The sequence below is a fragment of the Mobula birostris genome, chromosome 14 (genome assembly GCF_030028105.1).
Source record: "Mobula birostris isolate sMobBir1 chromosome 14, sMobBir1.hap1, whole genome shotgun sequence".
In the NCBI taxonomy this organism is placed as follows: domain Eukaryota; kingdom Metazoa; phylum Chordata; class Chondrichthyes; order Myliobatiformes; family Myliobatidae; genus Mobula; species Mobula birostris.
In genome coordinates this window covers 68157995-68183019 of record NC_092383.1, presented here as the reverse complement: position 1 = coordinate 68183019, position 25025 = coordinate 68157995, and the positions used below count along the sequence as shown (strand labels likewise).

Here is a 25025-nt window from a genome sequence, read left to right as displayed (position 1 = left end):
TTGTTGTTAACATACTTCATTATGGGTTATATGTAAGAAGTAAGTGAATAGCATACATTATTATGCCACCATGTCATAAGCGCATGCCTCACTAAAAAAAAGGTAAGATAAACTAGCTAGACAAGTTCCAGCTCTTGCGCTTTTCTCTGTTAGTTTCTGGAGTTACAAAACGTAACAATGGTGATGAGGTGATGTGAGAGTTTTCAAACAAACCCATGATGACTACCTAGTATTCAAGCACAGCAGATTTTTCTTTGAAAGGGGGAGAGAAACATTCAACTTTAAAAAAAAAGCACAATGTGGTTTCTTTTTGGAAGGACTGAGAGAAATTAGAGTTTTTTAAAAAAAGCAGAAAATGGTTGAAATTAAGAAGCAATGAGTATGGCCATAAGTTCATAAACAGTGATTACCAGGTGACGATAATACTAACTAATAAATACGAGGGGTGATTGATAAGTTTGTGGCCTATGGTAGAAGCAGTCAATTTTAGAAAACCTAGCACATTTTTTCTCAACATGGTCCCCTCCTACATTTACACATTTAGTCCAGCGGTCATGGAGCATACGGATCCCTTCTTTGCAGAAGTCGGCGTCTTGGACCTCCAGAAAGTGGTCCACAGCAGGGGAGATTGACAGGTTCGTGGCCTAAGGTAGAAGGAGATGAGTTATTAATTTCAAACTTTCTGCATAATCACTCAAAGAGTTGAACTGCATGTGCATGTAAGGAGAACTGTATAACTCATCTCCTTTTACCTTAGGCCACAAACCTATCAATCACCCCTGCTGTGGACCACTTTCTGGAGGTCCAAGATGCCGACTTCTACAAAGAAGGGATCCGTATGCTCCACGAACGCTGGACTAAGTGTGCAAATGTAGGAGGGGACTATGTTGAAAAATAAATGTGCTAGGTTTTCTAAAATTGACTCCTTCTACCTTAGGCCACAAACTTATCAATCACCCCTCGTAAATAAGCAGAAATTGCTGACTATAGTGGAAAGATAGACACATTTAATTGCACAAAAGATAATTGGATGATGTATACTGAACAAATTGAACAGTATTTTGAAGCAAATAACATAGCCAATAAAAGTCAAGTGCCAGTGCTGCTGAGTGTAAAGGGTGAAAAAGCATACAGTTTGCTTAGAGCTTTTACTTAGAAGTTTAGCCAGTCAAGATGAGCTTTGCTGATATTGAGAACATAATGCAGGAACTGAAACCATTGACACTTGCAGAACACTTTAGGTTTAATAAGCAGAATCAACAGAAAGAGAAGTACATTTTAGCTTTTGTGGTCGAATTGTAGAGATTGTACGAGCATTGTCAATTCAGTGATGGGCTTATTGATACACAGAGATCACTTAGTTTGTGGAATCTTACAAGAAAACATTTTAAAAAAAACAGCTCTGAAGTGAAACATATCTCACAATTAAAAGAGCAGTTGAAAATGCTGTATCAATGGAAACAGCTGCTAGAGATGCAATTAAATTGCAGTCAGGAATGAAAGTGAGCAGATGTAAAATTGCAACGATTGAACAGAAACATGCCTGGCCAAACAAATTGTGTTACAGTTATGGCAGGGACTCGCATACATTAGACCAATGCAAGTTTAAAGGTTAAACTTGCAGAAAATGCTACAAAAGGATATGTTGGGAAGGCAAAAATCAATGGACTGCAAAGGGAAGAGAAAAGATAAAACATCAAGCTGAAATTTAAAAAAAATGCATTAATCTGCATGTTGATGATGAAAAATCAGATGCTGGTGAGAGGTCACCAGACGGTAGCTTTGAGATCTACAATTTGAAAACTAACAAGAAACGAGCAATATGTCGTACACCAGAACTAAATCGCAAATTAATAAAAATGGAATTGGATACTGGCTCAGCATTTTCAGTCATTCCACAAAATGAGGATGAATTGAATTTTAAAAGATACTGAACTGAAGGCAGCAGATAGCCAACTAAGAACTTATACAGGAGAAAAGAAAACTCCAGTGGGAATTGCATTCATAACAGTGAAATACAACAACCAACAAGCCACATTGAGCTTGTATATGGTTAAAACCTGGAATGTCAGCATTGTGGGGCCATGATTGGCTGAGATAGTTGCATGTTGATTGGAGATCCATCCAACATTTGGATGCCACATCCTCTGCAATATTCAACTGAAAGTGAATTAAGAAAACACTGCTAAATGCCACAGCAGTGTTCAAGGATGGCAATGGAAAACTCAAACATTGAAGGTAAAATATTGTTAAATGGAAGTGCCACAGCCAAGTTTTACAAAACCCATCCAGTTCTTTATACAATCTATGATAAAGTTGCTAGTGTGTTAGTTTACGTGGAGGCTGAAAGAATTTTTTCCAAGGTTGAGTGGAGCCAGTGGGCAACCCAAGTGGTCCCAATAGCCAAGAAAAATGGGTCTGTCACGGTCTGTGGTGATTTTAAAGTCAATGTCAACCCAGTACTGAAAGTAGATCAATACCATCTGCCCAGGATAGAGAATATCTTTACAAACCGTTTCTGAAGGGAAACATTTCAGCAAAATGGACTTAGCTGAGGCCTATTTACAAATGGACATGAAAGAAGAGTCCAAAGTGTTTTTTCACCATAAACAGTCTCAAAGGGCCTGTTTTTGGAGCAGCTTCTGCATCTGAACTCTGACAGAAAGCAATAGACCAGGGGCTGCAAGGCTGCCCAGGCACTCAGTGTTACCTGGATGATATTTTAATGGTGAGGATAACAAAGACCATCTTCACAAACACAAGACTGTATTAATAGAAGATTAGAAGATTATGGGATCAGGGCATGACACAACAATAGTGAACTTTTCAAAAGAAGCATCACTTACTGTGGTCACACCAATGATGTACAAGTTTTATTCAAGTGTACTGGAGAAAATCCAAGCAAGGGTGAATGCCCCAAGGCCAAAGGACATGTCACAGTTGTGGCCCTTTTGTATGATTTGTCAATTACTATAATAGGTTCCTGCCAAACCTGGCTACTGGGCTCCATTGCTTGAACACATTACTATAGATTGAGAAGAAATGTCAATGGACAAAGCAGTTTGAGGTGGCTTTCCAACAGGCAAAGGAAATAGTGACATCAAACACTGTACTCATACTTTATGATCCATATCGTCCAGTGAAGCTTGCCTCTGATTCCTCGCCTTATGTTATAGGTAGTCATGTCACATGTTGCAAGTGATGGAAGTGAATGTCCCAAGGCATTTGCATCACGTTCCCTTACCTCTGGAAAGAAAATTTTGCACAGACTGACAGAGAGGCCTTGCGTCTGGATTGTGGTGTGAAATGTTTCAACCAGTACCTGTCTGGGAGAGAGTTTACCCTAGTGTCCATTTTCAATCCACGGTAGGGTGGCCCACTAATTGCAGCATCACAAATGCAGAGATGAAAAAATACAATTACAAGATTGAATTCAAGAGGACAGTAACCATGGGAATGTTGATGGATTGTCCCATTTACCCTTCAAAAAGAATATACCTGAAAAAATTTAGAAAAGATGACGCTCTCCTTGATGTAGTCTCCCTAATGCAAATCAATAGTCTCCCTATTACGGCAGAAATGATCCAAAGGGAAATCAGAAAAGACACCACACTGTCTGAGGTCTACAGGCCAACCCTAAATAGCTGGAATGGAACTAGCGTCTCTTTCTCAGTAGCACACAGTATTCATTTACACTCCGTGTTCAGATCTCACACCGACTTCTGACACCATGTTATGTTTGTTCTTAACAAAGATAAACCAGAATGGTTTAGCTGGAATGGTAGGAGAAATTCCTGTTCTCCCGTTTTTACCAGCACCAGGTTGAACTTTCCCCTAATGGGGGTTGCCTTACTTGAAAGCATTAGCTCAAAGCTTTGTCTGGTAGCCTAAGATGGATTGCAAGATTGAGTAGCTTGCTATGCACTGCTTGGGATGCCCACACATCCAGAAGATGCCAAGATCAACACCTCTCTATCCCTGAGAATGGCTTATATTGCCCTGGCAGAAGGTTCATGTGGATTTTTTCAAATGAAAATGGGCACAAATTTCTTTGTAGTACTAGCCAGAAAGTGGCCAGAAGTCTCTCCAATAGCCTCCACCACAGCCTGGCACACTGTTGGTGTGTTGAGAAGCTTCTTCTCAATGACTGGTGTTCCAGAAGACTAAGTCTGTAACAATGGACCACAGTTTGTTGTGTAACAGTTTCAGTCATTCTTGAAAGTGATTGGTATAAGATACATTACATCTGCACTGTACTACCCAGCTATAAATGGCTTGGTGGAAAGGTTTGTTCAAAGTCCAAAGGACGCACTGTGAGCAAGGTGAGCAGAACACACTACTCGGACACTGAATCAGAAGCTCATCAATTTCTTCATGCATATTGCAGTGCAGCACACTCCAAAACCAACAACTCACCAGCAATCCTGTTCCCCTGTTGTCCCTTGTGCTCACACTTGGATCTCCTCAAACCCAATCTCAGAAGGAGTATGCAGGACAAAGATCTGAGACAAATTGAGGACTCCTTGAACAATAAGGTTTGATGTTTACAGCGAGATATTGATAAGATGCCAAACTGGGCTGAGAAGTGGCAGTTGGAGTTTAACCCAGATAAGTGTGAAGTGGTTGATTTTGGTAGGCCAAATATAATGGCAGAGTATAGTATTAATGGTGAGACTCATGGCAGTGTGGAGAATCAGAGGGATCTTGGGGTCTGGGTCCATAGGACGCTCAAAGCAGCTGTGCAAGTTGACTCTGTGGTTAAGATGGCCTTCATCAATCGTGGAATTGAATTTAGGAGCCGAGAGGTAATGTTGCAGCTATATAGGACTCTGGTCAGATCCCACTTAGAGTACTGTGCTCAGTTCTGGTCAGCTCACTTCAGGAAGGATGTGAAAACCATAGAAAGGATGCAGAGGAGATTTACAAGGATGTTGCCTGGATTGGGGACCATGCCTTATGAGGATAGGTTGAGTGAACTCGGCCTTTTCTCCTTGGAGCAACGGAGGATGAGAGGTGATCTGACAGAGGTGTATAAGATGATGAGAGGCATTGATTGTGTGGATAGTCAGAGGCCTTTTCCCAGGGCTGAAATGGTTGCCACAAGAGGACACAGATTTAAGGTGCTGGGGAGTAGGTACAGAGGAGATGTCAGGGGTAAGTTTTTAAGGCAGAGAGTGGTAAGTGCGAGGAATGGGTTGCCAGCAATGGTGGTGGAGGCAGATACAATAGGGTCTTTTAAAAGACTGATGGATAGGTACATGGAGCTTAGAAAAATAGAGGGATATGGGTAAGCCGAGTAATTTCTAAAGTAGGAACATGTTCCGCACAACTTTGTGGTCCGAAGGGCCTGTATTGTGGTGTAGGTTTTCTATGTTTCTATACCCTGAAGGTTAACCTCTAGGTTGAGCCAGTGGTGCAGAAGGCAAATAGAGTACAGGAGCAGGGATGTGATATTGAGGCTCTGTAAGGCACTCACGAGATCACACTTGGAGTATTGTGTGCAGTTTTGGGACTCCTTATTTTAGAAAGGATATACTGACATTGGAGAGGGTTCAGAGAAGATTCACGAGAATGTTTCTGGAAATGAAAGGGTTACCGTATGAGGAACATCTGGCAGCTCTAGGGCTGTATTCCCTGGAGTTCAGGAGAATGAAGGGGGATCTCATAGAAACATTCCAAATGTTAAAGGGCCTGAACAGAATAGATATGGCAAAGTTATTTCCCATGGTAGGGGAATCAAGTCAAGAGAGCACGACTTAAGGATTGAAGGACGTCCATTTAGAACAGAATTGCGGAGAAATTACTTTAGTCAGAGGGTGGTAAATCTGTGGAATTGGTTGTCATGAGTGGCTGTAGAGGCCAAGTCAGTGGGTGTATTTAAGGTAGAGATAGATAGATTCTTGATTAGCCAGGGCATCAAAAGGTATGGGGAGAAGGCAGGAGAGTGGAGATGACTGGAAGAATTGGATCAGCCCATGATTGAATGGTGGAGCAGACTCGATAGGCTGAATAGCCTGCTTCTGCTCCTATATTTTATGGTCTTATGACTGTAGTTACAGTCTACAGTATTACTATATAATACTGTATTTGTATTATACAGTATACTGTGTGTGACACAACAGACAATGCGAGCAAAACACAAAATACTCTGCAGATTCTGGGGTCAAAGCAACAGTCACAACATGCTGGAGGAACTCAGCAGGTCGTGCAGCATCCGTGGAAACGATCAGTCAAAGTTTCGGGCCAGAACCCTTCGTCAGGACTGTAGAGGGAAGGGGCAGAGGCCCTATAAAGAAGGTGAGGGGAGGGTGGGAAGGAGAAGGCTGGTAGGTTCCATGTGAAAAACCAATGAGGGGAAAGATAAAGGGGTGGGGGAGGGGAAGCAGGGAGGTGATAGGCAGGAAAGGGGAAAACACAACGGGTAGTAGAAGGAGGCGGAACCATGAGGGAGGTGATAGGCAGCTGGGGGAGGGGCAGTGTGAAATAGGGATAGAGGAATGGAGGGGGAGGGAATTACCGGAAGTTGCAGAATTCTATGTTCATACCAAGGGGCTGGAGACTACCTAGACGGTATATGAGGTGTTTCTCCTCCAACCTGAGTTTAGCCTCATCATGGCAGTAGAGGAGGCAATGTATGGACATATCCAAATGGGAATGTGAAGCAGAGTTGAAGTGGGTGGCAACCGAGAGATCCTGTCTGTTGTGGCAGACAGAGCGGAGGTGCTTGATGAAGTGGTCCCCCAATCTGTGTTGGGTTTCACCGATGTAGAGGAGGCCACACCAGGAGCACCGGATGCAATAGATGACCCCAACAGACTCACAAGTGAAGTGTTGCCCCACCTGGAAGGACTATTTTGGTCCCTGAATGGTGGCCAGAGAGGAGGTGTAGGGACAGGTGTAGCACTTATGCTTACAGGGATAAGCACCGGGTGGGAGATCCGTGTGGAGGGATCGATCCCTGCAGAAAGCGGAGAGGGGTGGAGAGGGAAAGATGTGCTTAGTGGTGGGGTCCTGTTGAAGGTGGCGGAAGTTGCGGAGGTTAATGTGCTGGAATGCGAGCAGATCCTCAGGTGAAGTTTTACCTCACCTGGAATGACTGTTTGGGGCCTTGAATGAAGGTGAGAGAGGCAGTGAATGGGCAGGTGTAGTACTTTGGCCTCTTGTAGAGATAAGTGCGAGGAGGGAGATTAGTGGGGAGATAAATGGTCAAGGGAATCACAGAAGGAGCAACCCTTACAGAAAGCAGAGCGAAAGGGAAAGGTAATTATGTATTTGGTGGTAGGATCCCTTTGGAGATGGTGAAAGTTGTGGAAAATGATGTTTTGGATGCGGATGCTCTTGGGGTTGTCGGTAAGGACAAGAGGATCTCTATCACTGTAAAGGCAGTGGGAAGATGGAGTGAGTGCAGATGTTCGAGAAATGAAGGAGATGGATCATTGGTGAAGAAAGAGAAATCCTGTTCTTTGAAAGAGGAAATTTATAATGCCATGGATGTGTATATAGTCATTGTATTATATAGAATACTGTGTGTGTTTATGTGTGTCTATGACTAATAAGCAATATATTACACATTTGAGTTGAGATGCATTCTATATTAAGTTGGCATTTATAGCTAAGCTGGAAGGAGTGCAGTATTTAATATTTCAGTAATGCTTGAGCAATATTGTAAATATATGGATTCATTGAGCATTCTTTGTTTATATAATTCATTATGGGTTATATGTAGCAAATACATGAATGCCATAAACAAGAGAAAATCTGCAGATGCTGGAAATCCAAGCAACACACACAAAGCGCTGAAGGAACTCAGCAGGCCAGGCATCACCTATGGAAAAAAGTACAGTCGACGTTACGGGCCGAAACCCTTCGGCAGGTCTGGTGAATGCCATATATCATTACACCACCACGTCATATGTGAGTGCCTGATTAGAAAAAGGAAGGAAAAACTAAGTAGACACGTTTCTGTCTCCTGTGTTTTTTTTCCCTCAATTAGTTTCTTGTGTTTCACAACATAATGCTCCTGTTTCTTCCTTTTGAATAATTTTACATTTGGTTCCTTACATCTTGGTAACTAATTGCATTGCAGAGAAAACGTTTCAGCCAATGTTCACATTTTTGTCCCTTCACTTTCAATGAAAACATTTTTCACAATGCATTGCTTCAATTATCTGCAATATAATTCCAAAACAAGATTTGTCCTCAAGGACACAAGATGCTGGTATTTCTTTAAAGAGTGACAACATAATATTAAACTACGTTGTAATGAATTATTTTTATCCTCTTTCTGTCACAAATAATATGGGCATTGTAATTGGTCCTTGACTTTACCATACCCAGGAGGCAATCAGAGATCGATTGATTTATTTAAATAGAACACATTCTAATCTCTTTGTGATTGAGATCACAAGAATAGGTTATGGTTTGCAATCTTCATTCCCCAGACTGTAAATTTGCAGCATTGCCAATGAGGACTGGCTCATGGACCTGCGGTTTACTTCTCCTGAAGTTAATGATCAGCTCCTTGGTCTTGCTGACATTGAGTGAGAAGTTGCTGTTGTGGCACCACTCAGCCAGACTTTCAATCTCCTTTCTATATGTTGATTCTTTATCACCTTTGATTCAGTTAATGACATCAATGCTGTCAGCAATCTTAAATATGGTATTGGAACTGTACTTAGCCACACAGTCTTAAGTATAAAGCAAGTAGAGCAGGGGCTAAACACAGCCTTGTGGTGCACCTGTGCTGATGGAGATTTTGGAGTAGATGTTTTACCAATCTAAACTGTCTGGTGTCTGCAAGTGAGGAAATTGAAGATCCAGTTGGGCAAGGAGATTCTGTAGCCAAGATCTTGAAGCTTATTGATTAGTTTTGAGGGAATGATAGTATTGAATGCCGAGCTGTAATCCATGAAGAGAATCCTAAGGTACACATCTTTGCTGTCCAGATGTTCTAAGATTGAGTGAAGATCTAATATAATGGCATCTGCTCTGGACCTGTTGTAATGGTAGGCATATTGTTGTGGATCCAAGTCGCTTCTCAATCAGGAGTTGATATATTTCATCACCAAACTCTCAAAGGACTTCATCACAGTGAATGTTAGTGTTACTGGACAATAGTCAAAAGGTAGGTTACCACATTCTTCTGAGGCACAGGTATAATTGAAGCCTGCTTGAAGCATGATATCGTATCAATGAAAGACCAAACCAACTGGGCATAGAACTAGGGTACAAAAGACAAAAAATTGTTCAAATAAAAAAAAAGAAATAATAATAATACATAAAAATAAATAAACAATTAATGGCAATAACCTGAGATGAAGAGTCCTTAAAAGTGAGTCTATAGGTTGTCACTTTGTTGTCAGATGTGAATGCTACTGCTCTGTCCGTCAGCAGATTCTGGATCACATCGTTCATTCAGGGCTTCTGGTTGGGAAAGACTCTGAATAAGTTTGTGGGGACAAAATCTTCAAAGACTACTATTATATAGTAGTGATAACTGATAACTGTGGTGCATTCATTCAGATCCCCTGAGTCATTGAACACAGCCCAGTTCACCGATATGAAGCAGTCCCATAATCACTCCTTTACCTCCTGTGACCATCGTTTTGCTCTCCTTATCTCTGGATTCTTGTTCCTTAGTCTCTGCCTGAATGCAGATAAGAGGAGGACAGCCAAGTGATCAGATTTCCCAAAATGTGGTCCAGGCATGAAACACTAGGCATTCCTAATCGTAGTGTTGCATGGTCAAGTGTGATGAGACCCCTGGCACTGCAGGTTATACAGTACTGTGCAAAAGTCTGAGGCACCTTGGCTATATATATGTGCCTAAGACTTTTACACAGTACTGTATGTTAATGATAATTGAGTAGAGATTTCTTCAAGCCTGTTTGAAGTCCATGACAATGATTTGAAAAGTGTCAGGTTAGTCTGTTTCTTGTTTACTGATGGCAACACTTAATCTCTTGAGTGCCTGTTTAATGTCAGTCTTTGGCAGTAAGTAAATTATAGTCAGGATTACGGAGAACTGTCTTGGTAAGTAGAAAAGTTGGCACTTAATTGATAGACGTTCCAGGTCAGGGGAACAAGAAAGCAACAAGACCACTGTGTCTGAACACCATAAAGAGTTTATCATAAAACATAGACCCCATCTTTTATCTTCTCCAAATCAGCAGTCCTTTCCATCCAGTTTATAGAGAAGCCCCCATGTCTTTCAGATATATCTGGCATATCCAGGATGAGCCATGTCTCCATGAAACATAGAGCACAACAATTCCTCAATTCCCTACAACCAGAAATCTTGCCTTTAGGTCCACAATCTTGTTCTTCAGTAGCTGTACATTTGCTAGCAAGATGCTGGGTGGAGTTTTGTTGTCCAGTGTTTCAGTCTGGCATGGAGTTCTCCCCTCCTCCTGCTCTTTTGGCTGTGGTGATGTACCTTCTTAAAGGTGCCTTACCTGCACGCTTGAGAGTTAAATCTGCCGAGTCCTTCAGAAGATTGTGAAATCGCTAATTCATTAAGGTGGTTTGAAAGTGCGTTACTTAAGGGGAAATTACAGGCTTCAGTAAGAGTAGTTCAGAAGAAGTATATTTAGAAGTTTTGTAAGCTGCCCGCAATGTGTCCCTGTGGTTTGCCCGCACCATCTTGACATTAAAACTGGGATGAAGAAGTGGTGAAGAAGGCATGTGGCAACTTTCCTTCATTGGTCAGGGAATAGAGTATATGGATTGGAATATTATGTTGCAACTTTACAAAATAATTGTTAGATTTCATTTGGAATGCTGCGCGCACTTCTGGTTGTCAGACTGTAAGAAGGATGTGATTGTGTTGTAGACAATGCAGAGGACATTGACCAGAATGTTATCTCAATGGGAGGAAATTAGTTATGGGGAGAAACTGGATGAACTATGTTTGTTTTAACTGAAGCAATGATGGTAGAAGGGTGATTCAATGATTGTATATAAAATTATGTGAGGAATAGATAGTCAGAATGTACTTTATTTCCATGATAAGAGTATTAGAAGCACAAGGGCATAGATTTAAGGTGAAAGGTCATAGTTGTAAAGGGATTTGAGGGATAAGTTTATCATATATAGAGATGCTTGATATCTGGAACATATTGCCCAAGCATGTGGTGGAATTATTGATGCATTTTGCTGTAGTTTGATACACTTAAACAGGTGGACAAATGGGATCAGTGTGCATTGCTTAGAAGGTAGGCGTGGATATGATGAGCCAAAGGGCTGATTTCTGTATGGTATAACTGTGTGATTTTATGACACTATGCTGCAAAGTGCAATGCAAAGGATTAGACTTGATTCAGGAATAAAATCCCACTTGGCTGAGGTTACAATTAGAGTTATTTAACCCATTCAGGCAGCCTATTGGTAATTCTAACCTAGTTCTTAAGCTCTTGGTGGTTCATTGAGGACAGAAATGTCTGAACTAGAATGATTACTTAAAAACAGAAAAGACTGACTTTACTGGTGAAAATTGATTGCTGACTTAATGAGATCATGATTATCTTCTTGTAGACCCTCTAACCTCCAACATCAGGAAAGCTTGTTGGTGGGACTCTATTATCAATCAACGACACTGAATTGATCATAGAAGGGCAGTAAAACCTTGTCAAGTATCTGCTGAAGTTTCAACCTGCCTTATTGAGACTATGATCTGAACCAAACATAATTACTTTAAATAGTTGGAAGCTGTCACCAATGGTAGCAGCAACATGTTCTTGCAATTGATTTTGCTGCTGATTTGTGGCCTGTCACATTAATTTGATGTGGGATTGTAAATAACAGATCTGTTGATGAAGGGAGGATGTTCTGTCTAGTGGCACCAAGGGAGTTCTTTTGAGATTGAGAAAACAGGGGCTTCTCTGGATTCCCTTGAAAGTGGATATGGGGGAGCTATAGAGAGGTTAGAGAATATGGGTTAGGCCATCATTATTTTACACCATTGTATCCCATGTTTAACTAAAGAGTCAGAAGAAACATTAGTATCTTTCATGATGCTTTGTCCTTATTATCCACTGATTAGTTAATTCTGTATTCAAGAGGTCGGCCTTAAGCCCTATCTTGAATTTTTTGAACAAATATATTTGTATATGTGTACACAGTGAGGAACTAACCATTGTGTACATGTAAATACGATAATTAATTTCTTGACCACTTGTGTGCCACTCTAATAGAAAGAAAACATCACACAGCTACACCTTGTGATTTCAAAACTGATCACTGCTTGTTAATTTCAATTGGAGTAATTTGTTAGCTAATTATATTTTCTTTCAGGTATTTAAATGTTCTATGTGTTTATTAATGTGTTTAATGATCTTAGACTATCACAGGGTGTATTTACGTTTAATTGGAGAGTGTATTGAGTACAAAGGAGATGATCATAGTGGTATCCATGTATTTTGTAATCAATAGGAGGTCCATGCCACTATTCCTATCAGAATTAATTTAAGAAATGTTACATTCAGGTTTACTGCAGTTAGGCTCCTATGAGGAACTGTGAGCTGAAATTCTAAACTTGACTAACAATACAACTCCAGCTTCCTCCAAAGTGACTATTTTGTCATTTTATGTTGAGTCTTCAGGGGTAAGCTGAGGGTTAAACATTGATTCCTGTGTTGTTTGTTTTGTTCTAGGTCAGCTGGCTGTGGGTACATGTGAAATAGTTACCTTGGACAGAGATAGTAGTCAACCACGGAGAACAATAGCCAGACAAACAGCACGATGTGCTTGTAGGAGAGGACAGATTGCTGGTACGACAAGAGCCAAGCCAGCATGTGTGGATGGTAAGTGATAGAAAGTTGCAAATGGAAAAGCAGGAAATCATTTGAAATGTAATTACTTCTGAGCACTTCATAATTACTTTAGGTGCCAGATGCTGAAAACCATTGTCTTGGTAATTAAACAATAATTATTGAACACCTTGGATTTTAAATTTCTGGACCTAAGGGGCACCAAGATCAAACTGCAAAAAGGAATTGAAATTCATAAGAGGGCACTGTCCTCAATTTTTGCTTCTACTTTGACAACTAATCCTCCAAATCAAAGTGTAATATAAACGATAATTGCAGGGAAGTCAAAATTCTCTTACTTTTTGAAAGAAGGATTAATTCAAGGACACGGAATACCCTCTTATCTTGCAACATATTTCTTTGTGAGCAATAATTAGATCGCTGAGTTTTAGCTTCTTTGATTCATTTGTGTCAACCAATCAGCAACTCCATTTTATCATTAAAGATTACAGATTCTCTTTTAGCTGACTTTGCGTATGGATTTGTTGCCACATCTGCTGATTACCTCATGTGGTATTCAGTGTTTTTACATGATGCTATTTTGTTCCTTAGCTGTTGTTGCCAGGTCTGCAGAATCCTAAAGATACATCACACAGCTATGAAAAGTTTGCATTTTCATGAAACTGAAGGAAATGGATCACTCTTTGCACCAGGTTATTAACTGAACAGCTCAATGAGGTGTTATTTGGTTAATTGGACAGACACCCCATGTAAGTTGAAGCTCTTTGCCATAACTCTCTATTATTTCTTGGAACCAATTTTCTTTATTAAAACATATAAATAAAGACTAAGTGGAATAGAGAGCAAAATGGTATTAGGCAGATCTTTGAAGAATTTTTCTGAGTAATTTCATATATCTGTCTACCTTCCATTCTGCTCTTTTCATTTGCCTATCAGAACCATAGTTCTTTGTACTCCTTTCCTGACTTCAGCTTTCCATGCCTTATCCAGTTCCTCACTTTGCCCTCATGACTCTGCTTTCCTCTTCCATCACCAGCTACCAATGTTTCTTGTGCTCCCCACTCTTGTCTCATCATGCAAGTTCTATGTGCTTTCCTAATAATTGCAGTTCTGCATGCCTGGTTCTCAGTGTATCTCTGTATGCTCCCAATTCTTCATGTCTTTCCATTTAATCCAAATCCCTAAGTACTCTAGTTCCCTAGGTCCTTCTATCTGCCACCATTCCACAAGTCCCTTCATAATTTCACAATTTTTCCTGCTATATGCTCCATTTCTCCATGTCCTTCATTCTGCCCTATTTCCCCATGTCCCTCAGTCTTGTCCAATGTCCCCATGTCCCTCAGTCTTGTCCAATTTCCTTTGTGATTCTACCTGCTCCACTTTCCCCATCCAACTTTAACTGCTGCAGTCACCATGACACTCTGTTGGCACTGCTTATGGTTCACACATAAACCTAATTCTGTTTGTTTCTGTCAAGTTCAGTTCTCTTTATTTCCAGAATCTCCACTAACTCTTCCTCCTCGGTCAAATTCTTTAAAAAAATATAATTTTTGGATGCTAACCCAATCACCTTTCTCCTCCTGTTTCATTATTTACTGCAATAGATAAGGCTGTCTGAGCTTGTTTGTTGCTTCCCTTAATGTTAGAATGAATGACATTGACTGATAGCTTGATGACTGTGTATTAGAGCTGAAAGTTGGATCTATTCCTTTCCTGCTGCATGTACAGCAACTGTTTTTGGTCATGGTGCATAACTGCCTGATCAGAATTACCATTCAGAAATGCTTTTATAAACCATCAAATGACAAATTATTTTCTTATCAATACATTCCTTTTCCACATCTATTATTTTGTGTGGATCATAGAAATAAGAGAGAGAGCGTTGGCTGAAGTCCATTGATATTTACTACTTTAATTCTTATGCTGTCTTCTTCAAGTATATCACACTAAATAGGGCAGGAAATCAATGGGTTGGACAGCATCTATGGAAGGAAAAAGATAATCAGCATTTTTGGCTGAGACATCATCTGTTCGTTTCCTTGACCTGCTGAGTTCTTTCAGTTTTTTGTGTGTTGCTTCATATTCCAGCATCTGCAGTCTCTTATGTCTTAAAACCTGTGTTAGGAGGTTAACCTTCCATATTGGACTTTGCCCAAAACAAATACTTTACCTTTTTGTGGTGAGACATGATTAGACTAGCTCAGATGTGCACTCAGTTCCGATCAGCTTGGACTGAAGTCCCTATCCCAAAATTTGAGCTTTAAGTATATGCAAACACTTTTGTGTAAGATTGAGTACATGGTGCACTGTTTGACATGAAGACATATGGGCATAGTGAAAATGTAGTATTTAGATCTAGGGACCCCATGCTTAATGGTATTAGTCCATTATATAAAAAAGGTTGAGAACTCCTGATTTAGATAGATGATCATCCAGGATCTTTGTGAATATGGAGCATCTGTAAGGACAGAGCAACTTACTGCTCCTATTGTTTAATGCTTCTATTGAAACAAAGGCTGCACCTGTTCACTTGGGTGAACATAATAGAGTTAACCAGAAAATGTTTCCTTGGAAACTGGCCAGTATTTATCTATGAATATGTGCACGTTGTCTACGTTATCTCCTGCATTAAACAAGCAAACAATTTGAAAGCACTTTATTAAGTTTGAAAACTTTAGGAAATGTTGGATTTTATGTATAATGTCTTACACAAATGCAAGTTTTATATATTTTTTTGTCATTCTTTTACCTTTATTGATTGGCATCAACTCTGCTCTGGTGTTAAATTCACTCACCTTTCCAAAATGCCACAAAAAAATTCCCTGACTGCTGCTCAGAAAGTGATAATATCCAATAGATATTTTTCTAAGATGTGCATTCAATTCTGATCATTCCATTATAGGAAGCATATAGAGGCTTTAGAGGTGGTGAGGGAGTTGTTTACCAGGATGTTGTGTACAATTGAGAGCTGGTGTTATAAGGAGAGATATATAAAAAAACAGGGTGGTTCTTTATTGAGTTTTGGCGGCTGAAGGGAGACCTGACAATAGCTTATAATCTTAAGAGAAGCAAAGGTGGAGTATACCGCTGGTATATTTTTTTTCCACGGTCCAAGTATCTGATACCAAAGGGGATGCAAATAGGTTGTGAGTGAAAAGTGATTGAGTGGCAGAGAAGATTCTGAACTGAATGGCTTAATTCTGTTCCAGTGTCTTCTGAAGATACGTAGGCCCGTTTTTACACAGAGATTGACAGGTTCCTGGAAAACACTGCCAGAGGTGGTTGTGGATTTAGATACAATAAAGGTGTTTAAAAATGCTCTTGGATATGCAGAGAATGGAGGGATAATTGACCATGTGTAGACAGAAGTGATTAGTGCAATTAGGCATCATTAGATTATGGACCAAAGGGCTTGTTCCTGTGCTGTACTGCTCTATATGTATGTTTGTAGACTAAACAGATTTTCACAAACTCAAGACAACAAGATTAATATTTTGTCCATGAACCCAATTTGCATTCATTTCCTGTTGATTTGTTTTCCATTAATATAATAGGTTAAACTCCAACATAGCACATATATATCATTACTATATATGCAGCATTATGCCATATTAAGTGAAAATATAATTTAGTGTAAATTCAATGTTATTAAAATAATAAACTGTTAACTCTGAATTGCTTGCATCTCTAGCATGCTTCTCCTGAACATTTGTGCACAGTAAATAAAAATAAATCAATGAAAACGCATCATTTCAAGACGTGTTATGAAGTGACCTCAGGCAAGAAGATAGAATTCCATTTAATGAGTACATTTACCAAAGCTTTATGAATAAAATAATAGTTTAGCAATATTTAGATATCAGAGGGCATTTAATTCCACACGTCCAATAATGAGCAAGACGAGTCTAAATTAAAAAAAAAGCTGGAACAACATTGCTGTTGGGTTTGATTGTTGAAATCAGCTGGAAATAATTGAGGTATTTATATCCATTATATAATATGTATCTCTCAGTATCATGTTAACAAAGCCTATTGTAAACTTTGAGATGTATAAAGGGCAGTTCTATTATCATCCACAGTGGCATTGAATGGATGCTGAAACACATTTAAGGATGCAATGAGACATGTCATCAGTTGCTGTATCCTGGGGTCATCAGGTGTTTCAGGTCTTTCAGCTTCAGACACGCTTGCCCAGGTGACCCAGCCAGGGTTGATCAGGCCCTGGGTTATGACCCAGGAGCATTGGTCTACCGGTTACACCTCTTGATCCATAGCCATCTGGAGGTTTGCTCAGCAGCCTCTGTGACGGTCCTGATGGATCTTTTCTTCGCAACCCCTTTAATGCCAAAGAGAAAGTATGTTCTGCAAAGCGAGCAGCCAGCAAAACCTCTACATCTCACCTCTATAGGCTCGCATCGTGCTCTCCACCCCTGTCTCTGGCACTGTTCTACTAGCTCCTGGTATTAGGCTTTCTTACCTCAAACACATCCTCAATCCAGTCTTCCCAAGGAACTGTCAGTTCTACTATGACCACCTGCTTCAAGGTTTATGACAGAACAACCATGTCAAACCTCAGGGATGATGATGCGTTGAAGTTAGGGAACCTTAATTGCTTGCCCAAATCGACTTTCAGTTGCCTGTCAGATGCTATGTTGAGCAAGTCTGAGGTGATCTGGGCTGAGGCTGTGGCTGGTCTCCAGTTTTGACAAAGGCTATGGGCTTTCTGGGTTGGCGGAGAGGCCTACTGTTGTTAATGGCCAAGGAGATACCTTCTGCCACTGCTTTCAGCACCTGGTCATGGCTGCAGCAGTAACGTCCTTCTGATTTCCTTGATTGTCCTGTCTGAAGACCACAATGCTGTAAATAACTTATAGTAATCTTAACCATACTATTTATATTTTATAATCTTTCACATGGTAAAATTTTCTGCAGAACTTGTCTTTTCACTGTTTTTAAGTAGTTTATTTAATGAGTAAGTTTACTGTGTTTACTTCATAATAGAGGTTTTCGTGGACCATGAAACAAAATCAGCAAATGTTTGAAGTACTCAGTACATCAGGCTGTAACTGTGGAAAGAGAAACTGAGTTAACATTTGAGGTGAAGGCCTTACCTCCGTGTCCTAGGGACAGTTCTTTGACCTGAAAGGTTAACTCTGTTTCTCATTTCACAAATGCTGTCTAACCATTTGAATGTTTCAGCATATTCTGTTTTGTTTCTGATTTTCGGCATCTGTAGTATTTTTGAGCTTCAATAGTTGTAGGTCATATTACTTGCCTAATGTTTAACTTATTGCTGCTGCAATGCTCCCAAAAAGTACCCTGTTATTATTGTTTGTTTTAGTTCTTATTATGACTTCAGAACAAAACAAGAGCAAAGGTTTAAACAAGTCATTTTCTGCAAAATGAGCGCAAGTTTAAACAACATAAGGATTTTATCATGAAGACAGAATTCTTTCTCACTGGACAATATCTTTGGAAATTTGTATTTAAATGTTGGCTTTTTATGTTCAGTTCTGAGACAGAGAAATATAAAGTTATACTATTGTTAGCATTCAATACCTCAATGTGAACGTTTCAATGGTACAAATTCCTTGCTGCTGCAGATTGAGACACATCAAGCCTAGGAAAATTAGGGAGTAAGTCTACTTATGTAGATTTCTTTGTATTAAAAGGCTTTTTTTATGCAAGTCTTGTAAATTCCAAAAATAGTTTAATCATTTCCAATGTAATTTTCTCATTAATAAGCATGTCTTTTATATGCTAATCCTATTTTTATGCAAGAAAACAATGTATTTTTCTCTCTGATTCTATCTGCTATGGCTCTGATCCCAGGACCTGGACCCTGCAAAAAAAAAAAAAAAAAATGGATATAGAAATGGTTAATATTCAAAGTAGAAAAGTCAAATTTTCCCATGATGGCCGAGCTTAGTCATTTGCTTGAGCACTGTAAGTCAAGATGTGTTGGATGCTGTTCTTAAGTCACTATAAATTTGCTTGGACTGATTACCAACATTACATGCATATAAGCAAACCAGCACAATGTAAATATCTTGATATTTTGTGAGATTTAAGACAAGAGGAGTCCCAGAGGAATACATTGGAAAAAAAAAATTGGTGGAATGCAAATGAGCTAGGTTCCTTTGACTCCTTTTCTAATGCACGGTTTATAAAATTGGCTGCTGCCTCTTCATTCCTTTGTTCTGTTTCAGAAAGCAAGAGATTACAATTAAACTGCACTTTTGCATTCTTCACAAAGTAAAAAAAAACATATCCTATCAAAATTATACTGCTTCAATTAAGAACGCTTTGCAGTTTGTCCTTTGTGATTTTTGTTTTTCAAAATCTATAGTGTTCTGGAATTTGCAATCAAACATCAAGTTAACAGACCATGCAGTTTTTCCACCACTACTGGATGCAATAGTCTTTGACTTGGATGGGAATAAAAAATGAATTGGAAAATAGGGCAGTGATTCAACATTACAGATTTACTACTGTTCACCTAAGGTCAAAATTAACTCCACTGAATAAATGTATGCTCATCTTTAAAGTATGTTTAATTTCTACCCCATTGGAATATTGGTGAAAAAAACAAAATAGATTAAGGAGAGACTGAGATGCTGATTGTGGTAGATGAGTTGAATGATGTATTGTCCAGTAAGCTAGGAGCTTCAAGTACAAATTCAATTGTAACTCTTGGTTGTGGATTTGAATTGCAAATTGCCACTACCATAGCCTTTACATCCACTCATTTATGGATTTATTTACTTAGCTGCAACACGGCTTTCCGGCTTTTCCGACTCTTCGACCTGCACCACCCACCAACCCCCGGTTAACCTTAGCCTAAGCATAGGACAACTTCCAATGACCAATTAACCTACTAACCAGTACGTCTTTGGACTGTGGGACGAAACTGGAGGACCCAGAGAAAACCCATGTATGCCATGGGGAGGATGTACAGACTCCTTACAGACTATGTTGGAATTGAACTCCGAACTCCAACGTCTTGATTGCTACGCTACCGTGGTGCCACGTTGGTTTGGTTGGCATCATTAAAAACCTAGTGCTTTTTTACAAGCAACAGTGATCTTAATCATATTTTTAAATTAAATTAGAACATAGCGATGACTTACAAAGCACATGGAGCTGAATTCAAAGCTGGAATTCAAGGTTATTTGAGTTCTCATCTGATTAATACCAATGAGGCTATACACATATTCATTAAGCTAAAACTGTGTAATGTTATTTTGTACAGCTTACTTGTATAAAACTCCAGTGTCTATTACTTTAATGATGGTATTAATATATTTATTATAATTGTTTTCTGTTAAATTAGCTTAAATGGATTATTGTATCCATTTTATTTATGAAATAAAAATAAAAATGCTGAAAAATCAGCAGGCTGAGTAGGGCCTTTAAAAGGAGAAACAAAAATAATGTGCAAAGTTGGAGGCCATATTGACATAATGGTTAGCACTATGCTATTAGAGTTCAGGGTATCAGAGTTCGCCGTTCAATTCTGGTGCCATCTGTAAGGAGTGTTTATGTTTTCTCCTTGACTGATCCGTTTGTAGGATAATTTATCATGATAAATTGTTCTGTGATTTGGCTAGTGTTAGGTGGAATGGCTTGTTGAACCAGCAGGGACTGTTTCACACTGTATCTCTAAACTGAAATAAGATCATTAGGTTTTTTTCCCCAGATCTGATGAAGTATTTTTGTGCTGAATTAGGGTGTTAACCGACTTCCCCAGAGTTCCAGCAGAGTTCAGATCAGATCTCTGGTACTCCGTGTATGGAACCTTTGATCACATGAATTTCTCAAAGATGCTCTAGTTTCCTCCCACATCCCAAAGACACGGTGATTTGTAAATTAATTGGTTACTCTAAATTATCCCTGTTCTGTAAGTGTCTGGTGGAATCTGTGAAGAGGTGATGGGAATGTGGGAGAATAAAATAGAATCAAAGGAAATGGGTTCTTGATTGATATGAACTCAATTGGCTGCAGGGTTTGTTTCTATGCTGTGAGTTTCTAAATGGTGATTTACCTGCCTAGTTCCAAAACGTTCTATTGTTATTCCAGATTTCCAGTTCCTTCGGTTATTTTATATTTTTATTAACATAATGAATTTAATATCAAAGATTTGAGCCTTCTTTTATCAGTTTCACAGCTAATACAAGAGCAAGTCAGAGACTTAGTATATGAAATAAGATAGATGAACTTGTAGCACAGTTATAAGTTCATGAATGACATTGTGGGCATCACAGAATCGTGGCTACAAAAGATTATAGCTGGAAACTTAATGTCCAAGACTATACATTGTATTAAAAGGACCAGCAGGTAGGTGGAGGGAATGGCATGGCTCTGGTAAAAAAAAATGAAATCAAATCATGAGAAAGAGGTGACTGAAATTAGAAGGTGCAGAAACATTGTGGGTAAAGCTAAAGAATTGCAAGGGTAAGAAGACCCTCATGATAGTTATATAAAGACCCCAAACAGTAGTAAAACTACTGTGGTCTACAAATTACAACAAAAGATAGAAAATTCAGAACAAAAGGGCAGTATTATGATAGTCATGGGAGATTTCCTAAGCAGGAAAGAGAACAGCCAGAGGTTGTGGTACATATTGATACCAATGACATAGGTAGAAAAAGGGAGAAGGTCTTGAAAGCAGACTACAGGGAGTTAGGAAGGAAGTTGAGAAGCAGAACCACAAAGGTAGTAATCTCGGGATTACTGCCTATGCCACGTGACAGTGAGTATAGGAATAGAATGAGGTGGAGGATAAATGTGTGGCTGAGGGATTGGAGCGGGGGCAGGTATTCAGATTTCTGGATTATTGGGACCTCTTTTGGGGCGAGTGTGACCTGTACAAAAAGGATGGGTTGCACTTGAATCCCAGGATGAACCAATATCCTGGCGGGGATGTTTGACAAGGCTATCAGGGAGAGTTTAAACTGGAATTGCTGGGGGGGTGGGAACCGAACTGAAGAGATGGAGGAAGAAGCAGTTGGCTCACAACTGAAGAAAGCTTGGAGACAGTGCGAGAGGGTGGATAGACAGGTGATAGAGAAGAAATGTGGTCAGACGGTTGAGTTGAGATGTGTCTATTTTAATGCAAGGAGCATTATGAACAAAGCAGATGAGCTTAGAGCATGGATCAGTACTTGGAAATATGATGTTGTGGGCATTACAGAGACTTGGATGGTTCAGGGGCAGGAATGGTTACTTTGAGTGCCAGGCTTTAGATGTTTCAGAAAGGACAGGGAGGGAGGCAAAAGAGGTGGGGACGTGGCACTGTTGATCAGAGATAGTGTCATGGCTGCAGAAAAGGAGGAAGTCATGGAGGGGTTGTCTACAGAGTCTCTGTGGGTGGAAGTTAGGAACAGGAAGGGGTCAATACCCCTACGGGGTGTTTTTTTTATAGACCACCCAATAGTAACAGGAATATCGAGGAGTAGATAGGGAGACTGATTCTGGAAAGGTGTAATAATAACAGTGTTGTCGTGATGGGAGATTTTAATTTCCCAAATATCGATTGGCATCTCCCTAGAGCAAGGGGTTTAGATGGGGTGGAGTTTGTTAGGTGTGTTCAGGAAGGTTTAGTGAAACAATATGTAGATAAGCCTACAAGAGGAGAGGCTATTCTTGATCTGGTATTGGAAAATGAACCTGGGCAGGAGTCAGATCTCTCAGTGGGGGAGCATTTTGGAGACAGTGATCACAATTCTATCTCCTTTACTATAGCATTGGAGAGGGATAGGAACAGACAAATTAGGAAAGCATTTAATTGGAGTAAGGGGAAATATGAGGCTATCAGGCAGGAACTTAGAAGCATAAATTGGGAACAGATGTACTCAGGAAAATGTGCAGAAGAAATATGGCAAATGTTCAGGGGATATTTGTGTGGACTTCTTCATAGGTACATTCCAATGAGACAGGGAAAGGATGGTAGGGTACAGGAACTGTGGCGTACACAGGCTGTTGTAAATCTAGTCAAGGAGAAGAGAAAAGCTAATGAAAGGTTCAAAAAACTAGGTAATGATAGAGATCTATAAGATTATAAGGCTAGCAGGAAGGAGCTTAAGAATGAAGTTAGGAGAGCCAGAAGGAGCCATGAAAAGGCCTTGGCAAACAGGATTATGGTAAACCCCAAGGTATTCTAGAAGTATGAGAAGAGCAAGAGGATAAGACATGAAAGAATAGGACCAATCAAGTGTGACAGTGGAAAAGGGCGTATGGAACCAGAGGAGATAGCAGAAGTACTTAATGAATACTTTGCTTCAGAATTCACTATGGAAAAGGATTTTGCCGATTGTAGGGATGACTTACAGCAGACTGAAAAGCTTGAGCATGCAGATATTAAGAAAGAGGATGTGCTGGAGCTTTTGGAAAGCATAAGGTTGGATAAGTCACCGAGAATGGACAAGGTATACCCAGGCTACTGTGGGAGGCGTGGACGGAGATTGCTGAGCCTCTGGTGATGATCTTTGCATCATCAATGGGGATGGGAGGGGTTCCAGAGGATTGGAGGGTTGCAGATGTTTTTCCCTTATTCAAGAAAGGGAGTAGAGATAGCTCAGGAAATTAGACTAGTGAGTTTTACTTCAGTGGTTGGTAAGTTGATGGAGAAGATCCTGAGAGGCAGGATTTATGAACATTTGGAGAGGCATAATATGATTAGGAATAGTCAGTATGGCGATGTCAAAGGCAGGTCGTGCCTTATGAGCCTGATTTAACTTTTTGAGGATGTGACTAAACACATTGATGAAGGAAGAGCAGTAGATGTAGTGTATATGGATTTCAGCAAGGCATTTGATAAGGTACCCCATGCAAGGCTTATTCAGAAAGTAAGGAGGCATGGGATCCAAGGGGACATTGTTTTGTGGATCCAGAACTGGCTTTCCCACAGAAAACAAAGAGTGGTTGTAGCTGGGTCATATTCTGCATGGAGGTCGGTGACCAGTGGTGTGCCTCAGGGATCTGTTCTGGGACTCCTACCCTTCGTGATTTTTATAAATGACCTGGATGAGGAAGTGGAGGGATGGGTTAGTAAATTTGCTGATGACACAAAGGCTAGAGGTGTTGTGGATAGTGTTCAGGGCTGTCAAGAGTTTACAGCCGGATATTGATAGGATGCAAAACTGGGCTGAGAAGTTACAGATGGAGTTCAACCCAGATCAGTGTGAGGTGATTTATTTTGGTAGGTCCAATATGATGGCACAATATAGTATTAATGGTAAGACTAGTGGCTGTGTGGAGGTTAAGAGGGATCTTGGAGTCCGAGCCCATAGAACACTCAAAGCTGCTCCGCAGGTTGACTGTGTGGTTAAGAGGCATACGGTGCATTGGCCTTCATCAATCATGGGAATGAGTTTAGGAGCAGAGAGGTAATGTTGCAGCTATATAGGACCCTGGTTAGACCCCACTTGGAGTATTTTGTTCAGTTCTGGTCGCCTCACTACAGGAAGGATGTGGAAACCATAGAAAGGGTGCGGAGGAGAATTACAAGGATGTTGCCTGTATTGGGGAGCATGCCTTATGAGGATAGGTTGAATGAACTCGACCTTTCCTCCTTGGAGAGATGGAGGATGAGAGGTGACCTGATAGAGGTGTATAAGATGATGAGAGGCATTGATCGTGTGGATAGTCAGAGGCTTTTTCCCAGGGCTGAGATGGCTAGCATGAAAGGGCATAGTTTTAAGGTGCTTGGAAGTAGGTACAGAGGAGATGTCAGGGGTAAGTTTTTTACACAGAGAGTTGTGAGATTGTAGAATGGGCTGCTGGCGATGGTGGTGGAGGCGGATGTGATAGGATCTTTTAAGAGACTCCTGGATAGCTACATTGAGCTTAGAAAAATAGAGGGCTATGGGTAACCCTAGGTAATTTCTAAGGTAAGGGCATGTTCGGCATAGTTTGTGGACCGAAGGGCCTGTATTGTGCTGTAGGTTTTCTCTGTTTCTATGTTTCTATTTCAATATACAGATAGATTGGGAAAATCAGTTGGTGCTGGATCCCAAGAGGGGGAATTTCTAGAATGCCTATGAGATGGATTTTGGAGAAGCTTGTGGTTGAACTCACAAGGGGATCAGGTATTCTGGATTGGGTGTTGTGCAATGAACCAGAATTGATTGTAGAGCTTAAGGTAAAGGAACCATTAAGGTACAGTGATCATAATATGATAGAATTCATGCCACAATTTGAGAAGGAGAAGCTAAAGTCAGATGTATCAGTATTACAATGGAGTAAAGGGAATTACAG

General features: G+C 40.1%; 1 protein-coding gene across 1 annotated transcript in view; it reads left to right on the top strand.

Annotated features, from left to right (window-relative positions):
• LOC140209395 (chemokine-like protein TAFA-5) overlaps window positions 1-25025 on the top strand; it is a 271361-nt gene that overhangs the window by 115898 nt on the left and 130438 nt on the right. Inside the window, exon 2 of the mRNA XM_072277647.1 lies at window positions 12651-12800. Within this exon, the coding sequence (XP_072133748.1) occupies window positions 12651-12800 (150 nt within the window). The remainder of the gene's footprint in view (window positions 1-12650; window positions 12801-25025) is intronic.